Source organism: Rhododendron vialii, chromosome 1a, assembly GCF_030253575.1.
Source record: "Rhododendron vialii isolate Sample 1 chromosome 1a, ASM3025357v1".
NCBI classification, from domain to species: Eukaryota; Viridiplantae; Streptophyta; class Magnoliopsida; order Ericales; family Ericaceae; genus Rhododendron; species Rhododendron vialii.
Window position 1 is genome coordinate 20,233,321 of NC_080557.1, and position 10,650 is coordinate 20,243,970.

Here is a 10,650-nt window from a genome sequence, read left to right on the forward strand (position 1 = left end):
TATATTATTTTATATTGGGGTTTTGTACCCAATTGGATTAAATTATTGGGGAGTTGATCTTCCTAGAGTACTTTGTACACTAGTTTATTTATTTAAATCAACATGTGCCTTATTGGATTTCTTTAATAGGATTTTTGGATTTGGAAAATCTTGTACTTGGTACTTTTTATTTATTCTTTCTAATATTTATATATGTGTGTGTGTGTACCTGAGAGAGAGAGAGAGAGAGAGAGAGAGAGAGAAGGAGATGGGATCGTACTTTCCTTGATCTTCCATATCTTCCTACATCTTTCAAATCCATGGGTGAATCTTTCTCCTAACCAAACATAACTCCCCATTGTACTTCTAGGATTGTTTAGTACCCAAATCTTGTACCATTGTCTCCATCCTTTCCAACAAATCTTCCATAATCCCATCCAAGGACAAACTAGCCATGCAAGCTACCTAAATAGGCCTTAGTCTATTTTTGCCTAATGACAACCTATTGATGGACCATTATGACACAATCCTAGCCTTTATTAGCCTAAGATTTTGACTACAAGCTAGACCTAGGTTGTAATTACCTAGATTCACCTAAAAAGCCTAAAGATCTTACTTGATTCTATAGCCTTACACCTAAGATATGATTGGACAAGGCATGGCATGACATGTGATGTGGTTTGACAACTTAATGGAGCAAATCCATGGGAGATATAGAGAGAGAGAGAGGGCTGGCCTTAGAGAGAGAGAGGGAGCTCAAGTTTTGGCTATAAATTGCACCCCATGTTTCTCATTCAACTCACACCTTCACCTAGCAACTTCTCTCTCTAGAAAAATCTTGTTCTTTCTTTGTTCTTTCTTTTGTTCTTCTTGTTCTTGAGTTGTTCTTGAGTTCTTCAAGAAACTCAACCTAAGCCGCCACTAAACCGCCACTCGACCACCATTCGATCCATAAAGTAGAGTAGTGTTAGTCAAGTAGAAGTTTCGAGAGAAACCTTTCTCTTTCGAAGCTACCGGAGACCACCGTAGGAAGTTACTCCGTCCGACCGTCGATTACCGTCCGTAAGCCGTTACTACCGCCTGGAAGAACGGTAAGGAAATCCTTACTTACTTCCTATTTACTTACTTACTCAAGTATAGCGTTGTTATTTTGAACCGCTAAGAAAGAATGGTAGATTCTCCCTATCTACTACTCCTAATTATATGAAGTGTATCTTTACCTATTTACTTTAAGTATTCGTATTTTGATCTTTAAGATGGTTATGAGTATGCGTATATGAGTTGCTTGTATTACTTGTGGTATGTGATTAAGCATAAGTGATTTCACTCCAAAGGCGTCCGTACATGTGGCGTTGTGCTTTGAATAAAGCATAAGTGATACACTCCAAAGGCGTCCGTACATGTGGCGTTATGCTATAAGTGGTGATTTAGCGTGATAAGTAATATAGAATTGGATGATCTTGTTAGAATGATTCATGCTTATTTTTGTCCTACCGCGGAGTCTTTGCATGTAAACGAGACACGAGAACCGAGAAAGTAGAAACATGACACCTAGGGTGTGATTAATGAAAGGAAATGTTTTCCGAGGAAGAAAATATTTTGAAACAACATAATGACCGGTTTTGGGTGGCATTATGTGAGTTGTGTGCGTGTGTAAAAGTAAGATTTGTGAAAAACCCAATGAGAACCCGGAGCGGCAGAATCATTGTGGGATACTCGGGAACCCGAAGCGGCGGAACCGAGGGTTTTAGATTTCGAAAACCCCAAATGGGAACCCGGAGTGGCGGAACCATTGTGGGATACTCGGGAACCCGGAGCGGCGGAACCGAGGGTTTTAAATTGTGTGCGTTCCCATGGGAACCCGGAGCGGCGGAACCATGGTGAGGTATGGCTTGGTTATCCGCGGTACGGAGCCAATGCAATTGTGTGCCAATGGGAACCCGGCGCGGCGGAACCATTGTGAGGATACTCGGGAACCCGGCGTGGCGGAACCGAGGTTAGGTGTGTAGCTTGGTTATCTGTGGAACGGAGCCAATGCAAATGATTTTGAAAGGTTGGGTGTGTAGCTTGGTTATCCGCGGTACGGAGCCAATGCAAATGATTTAGAAAGGTTGATTTGAAATATGAAAATGTTGACACGGTCTACGATGAGTTGCGTAAGAGAAACCCGAAAATCTTGGACACCAACGATAGATGATTAACGAATGTGGATGTGTCATTGTTAACTGTGTATATACGTATCATGTGGAAATTGATGTTCTATTATAGCCTTGTTTGTAAGTTAAGGTTGGTGGGTAAGGATTTTCTATTGAGCGTTGTAGCTCACGGTGTTGCCTTTTTGGTGACCCTGACATATTATATGGGTGGCGACGCCGGTATAATGTGTTAGACTTCTTAGATGAACAGGGTAAGATGTACACCGTGGAAGCTTTTTGGAGCAGAGGAGCTTGCTAGGATGGAAGAGCAAGCAGAGTAGTATTAGGAACCCTAGTTTCCTTCCTTGTTGAATAAATGTACCCTTTCCTTATGATGTATTTATGATGTAATAATGAGTCAAACTCTCTTTATTATATAATAAATGCCTCATTTAACGTACCCAAAATTCGGGGCGTTACAAACGACCTCAATCGAGTTTCAGAGACAAATCGCTGAACGTGACAGAGGGTTTGAGTCGGGGCCGTCGGGCAAAGGCAAACTCAAATCTAGTTGTAGATCTAGGGTTTGAGTCGCTGAACACCAGTCGCCAAATGGTCACCGACACCGACTCACCGCCTGAACGGAAATGGAAACGGTAGTCGATCTAGGGTTTGAGTCACCACCAGACCACTACCAGTCACCATTGAGAGTGGAGAGAGTGATAGAGACGAGAGTGAGAGACATTGAGAGTGGAGAGACTAGAGAGTGAGAGAGACAGAGAGAGATTCAGACGTTGAAGTTAAGTCAAGAATTCCGAACGTTGAGATCCGAACGTTGAGAGTGAGAGAGTGAGATTGTGATTGTGATTTGTGAGAGACTGAGAGATAGAGAGAGAATCAGAGATGTTTGCAGTCTGCTAGGGCAACATCTCTTTCCCTTTTATAGGAACCCTATGATCATGTGCGTACACAACACCAGTAATCCATATGCACCAATAATGAAAAAATCTCGTAAAGTCCTACGATGCAGCACTCAAGGGCCACTTGAGCTATTTTTGAAAAATCGGAACCGTCTAGATTTTACGTTGGAGTGATTATATCATTCATGCCAAGAATTAATTAAATTTCTTATCATTATGTGCTTGATCGTACATAACAAAATTTTTGATAATAATTAATTTACGTCCCGATGAAGGAGCTTTTAAAACCCGATAGACCCAAAAATTGGTGAAAGTCATTAAAACACAGAGAATAACAAAATGAACAGTATGGATTGGCACAGTTGTTTTGTGATCATGTGGCCAACGTACATTAGACTATAGCAGAATACCTTGGTTCATAACCAATTAAGTTCAATGTATAGATTTGAAAGGTAGCTACAGACTTTTTTTCCCGAATGTTCGATCTAAACCGTTACGATTTAATGTCTTATCAAATTTATCATTCTCACCTGAATAGATGATAATCGAATGTCGGATACCACATGATCGGAACACATTCAGTGCTTCCAAAGGCATTAAAATCCTATAATGCACTACTTGAGGGCCGCCAAAGCTATTTTTTTAAAATCGGAACCATCTAACTTTTATGTGGGAGGGATTAGATCATTCATGCTAATAATCAAGTAAAATACTTATCACTACATACTTGATCGGATGTAAAAAAAAAATTCAATCAAACAATGAATCAGCGTGCCGATGAAAGAACTTTCAAAATCTGACGCACGAAAAAATTGGATCCCATGATTAAAATGCTAAGCACAATAAAATGAACGCATTGAATGGTATCGATTGTCATGATTGCGTTGCGATTGTGTGGCTACTGCTTGATGGTCTCGTTTTTATATAATAGAGCTATATATTATATACTAAATTTTCAATTCTATAACACAAGTTAATTGGTGGCATGGTGGTTTGTTTGTGTATGAAAGAACCTAGGGACTTAGGTTCAAGTCTTAGTCCAGCTAATCTCTTTTGTTTTGTTTTTTCCCCTTATTTCTACTATGTATTTTTTTCCATATTTTTTGTTTGAGATTTTTTTTCTTATTTCCCGATAAATCTGATTATGAGGTAAATAATATACGACTCTTGCACATTTCCTTTTGTATTAAATTACTCTTGAACCATAAATATTTTGATAAGTTTTTTTAATTTTACTTGTTATCTTGTAATGTTAAATTTACAAACCAATGGTCCAAAAGCCTATTCACTAACAAAAACAAAAGAAATTTTTTTTACCAAATAAAATTTAATAATTTTTTAAAGGTAAAAAATTGATTTTTTTAAGAATTTTTTTAAAATTAAATTAAAGGTAAACAAATATTTTTTACCGCATAGAAATTGTTTACATTTTTAAATTTAAAAAAATGTCATTTGGTTCTCTCTTTTTTTTTTTTCGTGCCTCGTGCCGTTCCCTTCCATGCCCATGTCGTGCCCGTGCTCGTGCTCATGCCCGGTTAGAACCGTGCCGTGCCGCGCCGTTCCTGTCCACTTTTCGTGCCCGTGCTCGTGTCGTGCCCGTCTACGACCATGTCGTGTCGTGCCCGTGCCGTGCCCCAGGCCCACTAAGACCGTGCCGTGTCGTGCCGTGCCAGGCCAAGATCGTGCCTGTGCCGTGCCGTGCCGTGCCGTCCCGTGCCAGTGCTGTGCCCGTGTCGTGTCGTGCCGGCACGACCCATTTGACACCTCTACGGACTTGGGTTTGGAAAAATGAGAAGAAATTGAACCGTTAAAAGCTGAGTACTATGTTTCTTTTATTCTTTTCTATTCGTTTCGTTTGGTATAGGTCTATGGGGATCACTGTGTCTCTTAACTTGTATTAATTTTTTACATGCAAACCTTTGAATAAGTTATGCGGTCATAAATTATATGTATTCATGACTAACATTGTAAGTTAATTGTGTCGCAAATAGTACACATTGGAAAAAAAATTAATTTCGTGTAACAAAATTACTTTTTCGTCGCCTCTTGGTAACCAAATTGGTGACAAAATTACTTTCTCGTCACCATTTGTAATAAATTGGCGACGAAATTGTAATTTCGTCTCCTTTCCAATTTGTTACAAAAGGCGACAAAAAATAATTTCGGCGCCAATTTGATTACCAAAGGAGACGAAATTGTAATTTCATCGCCGATTTTGTTAAAATGGCGACAAAATTACAATTTCGTTGCCAATTTTGTTAAAAAGACGACGAAATTATTTTTGTCGCCAATGTGTACTATTTGCGACGAAAATCAATTTCATCACCATTTTTCGTTACCTATTACTTGATTTCTTGTAGTGATAGTGGTGGTGGGGCTTTGGAGCTATGGTGGTCCTAGCGGTGGTGGTGTCTCAACGATGGTGATGGTTGGGATGCGAGGTGTTTGCGTCTGGCTCGGGGCATTTTTGGGATTGGCAACATACTGTAGATTTACGGCGGTCTACGCGACGGTGGCAGCATTTCGAATCCCGATCGTTGGTGGTTTCCGGTAGGGTGGTGGTTTGGGCAATGGAGTTTTAGTTTTTGGGTGTTTAGGGCTTTGGTTGGTCTTGGACCAGCGATTGGGTCTCAGGTAGTATTGGAAATTAAGTAATTTTAATTTCTTTTCTAGCATTGTCCTTCTAATCTTTGTAATTTTGTAAAGATCTTACAACAAAATACACCATTTCCAACTGAAGAATTTTTAGTCGACAAATATAAGCCAATCAACCGACTAAAGAATTTTTAGTTGGCAAAGTATAAGACAATTGCTGACTAAACTATTTTCGTCGGCCAAAACATATATTTTACCGACTAAAATATATGTTAGTCGGCAAAAATGCGGCGCCAACCTAGAATTTTCGCGGGTGATGGTGGGAATTGAATGGCCGACTAAAATTTAGTCGGTATATCTTCATATTAACGCCGAAACACATATTTATTAGGGAAATATCAATTTGTTCTCAATTTTAAAAAACAACAAATGGAATATATTTTTCGACTAAATAATTGGTTGGGGAAGGGAGGTTTGTCCCGACTAAACAATTTTAGTCGGCGATTTTTAGTTAATTCCCGACTAACACTTTTGATAGGCGCACAATATCATAGATATGGGTGCCTAAGTAGGGCAAATTAGCGCGTTAGAGGCGCGTTTTATCTCATGTTCCACTTAATGCCGTGCTTTGTTTGGTTTTCATATTTTTGTTAATTTCGCAGGAATAAGGCGAATTTTACACCAAGATTGATTGCGAGGCCTTGAGGCCGAGTTGGATGTCATCGTGGAAAGTCAAGGCGAAGGCGTGAGGCGTTGAATGACGTCGTTGGTGCGTCGGGTGCCAAAAGTGCATGCAACGCTCGAGATTGGCCACTAAGGGAGGCGGTATTGATACAGCTCTCAGTTGTATCGATACAGATATGATAATTCGCGGTCTAGAGAAGCCTGTATCGATACAGTTTTGAGCTATATTGATACCAGTGGCAACTACGGAATAAAATTAGTTTTTAACGTTTTTAATTCCAGATTTTAGGGGTCTTGTATAAATACCCCTCAAAACTTCGTTTGTTAGGGTTCGAACATCTTTTTGCAGCTTTAGACTTATGTAGTTTTCTTTAGAGCTCTTTTCCTTCAAGTTTTTGACACTTTGTTCAATTACTCACATGCTAGTAACTCGTATTAATTTTCGTTCTTCATTAAAGTTGTTCATTGGTACTTGATTAGTTAATATCCTTTGTTTATTACCTACTTGGAAGCATGTTTCAAATTAGGGTTTCTTTCGTTTCTTATTTGATGTTGAGTGAGTAGTCGTAAAGGTAGGGTTACAGGGTGATTAGCACACCGTAGCCAAGTCGGACATGTTCTGCTCCTATTTTGATATAATAAATGAAAAAGCAATTTTAGGTTAGTAAAGTACTTCCATTAGATGAACCCAAGCAGCGTCGGAACCCATGTGAATAGGGGAACAGGGGACCAAAACTTGTTCTCTGCTGCACATGGGTAAATGGCGCCCATAAAGATTTGCATCTTTCGGGGTAGCTTTTTCTCTCTAAAGTCAAACGTTTTTAAGAACACCGAATGGAGCAGATAAGTCCCAAACTGGTTGAGAGTGCTATGAATCCTACGACCGTACCTCCTTTTAATTATTTGAAAAAACAAAACAATTTCCTAGGTTTAATTAATCTCAGCACCAAACGACAAGGGGTGGCTACCTAAGAGCCAGTTTAAACAGTAACAACCCGAGTTTTTGAGTCAACACACATCATTGTCTCTTTGAATTCGACTCTGGTCTTACTAGATATTATGCTACATCGATCTTAGCCCTACGCTTGGGGCAACCCGTTATTTTAAGTTTAGGAAATCGTTAAGCATTTTTGGCGCCATAGCTTAGGACGGTAACATGTATTAAGAACTCGGGTCATTAGTTTTTGTTTTGAGTCATCATAGGTAGAGGTAAGCAATTCTCCATTATAGGAAAACAATCACCTTTGAAGCCTAAGTACAACCGAGATAACACCAGGCATTTAGTTGCCATAGAATGAGAGTCGTCGGTAGCAGTGGAGGACGTGTCAGTCAGTGGTGAGTCTTTTAACATTGACGGCCCTTTTGTCGATTTAGTAATTGAACCACCAGTGGCAGAGCAACAGAAGTTGATGCGTGAGCACATGCATCCTAAAAGGACCCCTCCTCTCGGACCAATTATTTTGCCAACATAGATGGTGGCGGCACGTAATGTTTTCACCATCAAGCCTAGTACCCATAATGCCCTTCATCTCTTCTACAGAAGGGAGAATGAGGATCCTTACGACCATGTCCGCTATTTTGAGGGGTTGGTGCGCACCCTTGCCACCACCTCTCAGTGGGAGAATACTTGCCTGAAGCTTTTCCCAGCCTCACTTAAAGATGTGCGGACAATTGGTTTCGGATGCAGAAGGCGTAGTCTCTCACGACGTGGGCTGCTGTCCGAGATCTCTTCTACAAGAAATATTTCTCAGAGAGTATATCAAAGCACCTGACTCGCCAAATACAATCATATAATCAGAAGGAGGGCGAGTTGTTCTTAAGGTGTTGGGAGCGTTTCAAGGACTTATTGTTGTCCTTGCCACACCATGGATTTGCAAAGCACCAATTGGTGTCTTTCTTCTATTTGGGCCTGAATATTGCGATGGCCCAACAGATTGAGTACTTCTGTAAGGAAAAGGATTTTCTAAACAAGTCCCCGGACGATGAATGGGATTTTCTAAAAGAGTTGACTGAGAAACACCGAAGTTGGGAACCTTCCGACCTCGGTGATAGGGCCATGGTCGCACAGGGGCCAAGTAGTTTTGGCATTTTTCCATTAAGCGTGTGAGAACATAATGTCCAATCTTAACTGGACAAGATGTCTACGCAACTAGAGGACTTAAAGCTTAAGCAAGTCCAGCAGGTGAATGAGATGAGAGTGGAGGAGGTGTGCGCTTTGTGTGAGTGTCCGGGGCATTTAGTCACTATTTGCCCCGCATTTCCCATTGTTAAGGATGCATATCATAGCAATCAGGCTGGGGTAAACGCGCTTAACCCAATTTTGAGTTGGAGGGATCAAAAAGCCCCGGTGCAACCCCAAGCACCACCTCAGCAGCAAATACAGCAGTTTTGGCCTCCTCAAGGCCAAATGACCCAATTTCGTTACCCACCTCAGAATTAGCAAGGGTTTGGTTCTTCATCTTTTGGACCACTCCCAGGCATAAATCATCCCCCACGGGATAAGTAGACTGATGAGATGATGAAGGCTATCATGCAGTCTCAAATAAGCTTCACTAAGCAGACCAAATAGGCGATTGGTGACATTAGGACCCAATTGACAGCGGCAGTTGGACAAGTCCAGCAGGAGAGGGGAAGTTTCCCTCTCAACCTCAAGCCAATGCCGCCGATACTCATTTTGTGGGTGATCCGTCTGGCCCAAGTAATCAGAATCCCAATCTGGAAGAGGCTAAGGCAATCACCACTCTCAGAAGTGGGAAGAAGATCGACAAGACAATCCCTCCAAAGCAAAAACCAGTTCCACCCCTGGAGCCAATGGCTGCACCAGTAGTTTCTCCAAACTTAGGAAGTGTTCCTGAGGAAGTGGAAGAGTCGGAGTCTCCTGAAGTGGCGGTGCTTGCTCTTGTAGCCCCCACGACTACATCGCCACCCTTTGCTCTATATCCCCATCGCTTGGTGACAAACCCCAAAGTCAATGTGAACTTCTAGATGCTTGAGTTATTTAAGAAAGTTCAGTTTCCTATATCCTTGATGGAAGCCATTGACGCCATTCCTCAGTTTGCAAAGGTTTTGAAAGATCTGCGTACTTCAAAATGGAGGACTAAAAGTCAGGACAAAGTGCTCCTAACGGAGCAAGTGAGCTCCATTCTCCATGCCGATATCCCAATCAAGAGTAACAACCATGGTTGTCCCACCATCCCTATAACTATCACATGCCAGAAGTTCGATAAGGCTCTACTGGATTTAGGAGCAAGTGTCAACTTGCTCCCATATTCGATACACTTGAGGCTTGGCCTAAGCGATCTGAGAGCCACACTGGTCATGCTACAATTGGCTAACTAGAGTGTGAGAGTTCCAAAGGGGGTGGTGGAGGATGTTCTAATCCAGGTGGGCGAGTTCCTTTTTTCAATCGACTTCATTATCCTAAACACATGCCCGATACCGAAGGTCTTCAAGAAGACTCCTATCATCCTTGGTCGTCCCTTCTTAGCCACCTCCAATGCCATCATGAATTGTAAAACTGGACAAGTCCAAATGTCGTTTGGGGATTTGAAAATGGAGGTGAATGTGTTTAATGTGGATAGCCAAGTCAAGGATGATTAGGAAGTGTATGAGGTGAGTTTGATCGACATGCTGGTGCAGGAGCATGTCGATAGTATTTTGTATAAGGATCCTCTAGAGATAGCCTTAACCACTGAGGAGGCGTCATTCTTAGATTCTCCAGAGGTAGGGAGTTTGATGGAGATGCTTGCAGTAGAGTATGTGTGTGGCACCGCTTGGGACGTAGTTCTTGAGCTGCTGGGTGCCACATTGTCTAAAGCTCTCCCATCGTCGGTCCAGCTGCCTAAAGTGGAGTTAAAGCCTCTGCCGGACACTCTTAAGTATGCCTTCCTTAAAGGTGATGATACTATTCCGGTGGTGATCTCCTCATCTCTTGAGGCAGATCAAGAGGCTAAGTTATTTGCCTTATTGAGAGAGCACATAGGCACGATAGGCTAGACAATAACGAATTTGCAGGGTATTAGTCCTACGATGTGTACACACCGCCTTTTTCTTGAAGAAGATGTGAAGCCTTCTAGGCAATCTCAGCGTCCTCTGAACCCCAATATGAAAGAGGTGGTTCGGACTGAGGTGTTGAAGCTCTTATATGCGGGTATCATTTTCCCGATAGCCCATAGTGAGTGGGTAAGCCCGGTGCAGATAGTGCCTAAGAAGGCGGGAGTGACAGTCACGAGAAACGATGAGGGAGAGTTAGTGCCGACCTTGTTGTGTAGCCATTGGGCTACATTCTGACGAGTAGCTTTTGCGTACCACCCTCTTCACTAAGAAGTGGACCCGGC

At 41.7% G+C, this 10,650-nt stretch overlaps 1 protein-coding gene across 1 annotated transcript; it reads left to right on the forward strand.

Annotated features, from left to right (window-relative positions):
- The first annotated feature begins 9,340 nt into the window (after positions 1–9,340).
- LOC131329310 (uncharacterized) lies at positions 9,341–10,309 on the forward strand. The gene is made up of 3 exons (XM_058362399.1): positions 9,341–9,565; positions 9,653–9,871; positions 9,980–10,309. The coding sequence occupies exons 1-3, from the start codon at positions 9,341–9,343 to the stop codon at positions 10,307–10,309; spliced, it is 774 nt and encodes a 257-aa protein (XP_058218382.1).
- Positions 10,310–10,650: the final 341 nt, after the last annotated feature.

Coding starts and splice junctions, on each gene's coding strand:
- LOC131329310 (XM_058362399.1), top strand. CDS start 9,341: ATGGAAGCCATTGACGCCATTCCTCAGTTTGCAAAGGTTTTGAAAGAT. Junction 9,566..9,652: donor TACTGGATTTAGGAGCAAGT/GTCAACTTGCTC, acceptor TTGGCTAACTAG/AGTGTGAGAGTTCCAAAGGG. Junction 9,872..9,979: donor TTGGGGATTTGAAAATGGAG/GTGAATGTGTTT, acceptor ATTTTGTATAAG/GATCCTCTAGAGATAGCCTT.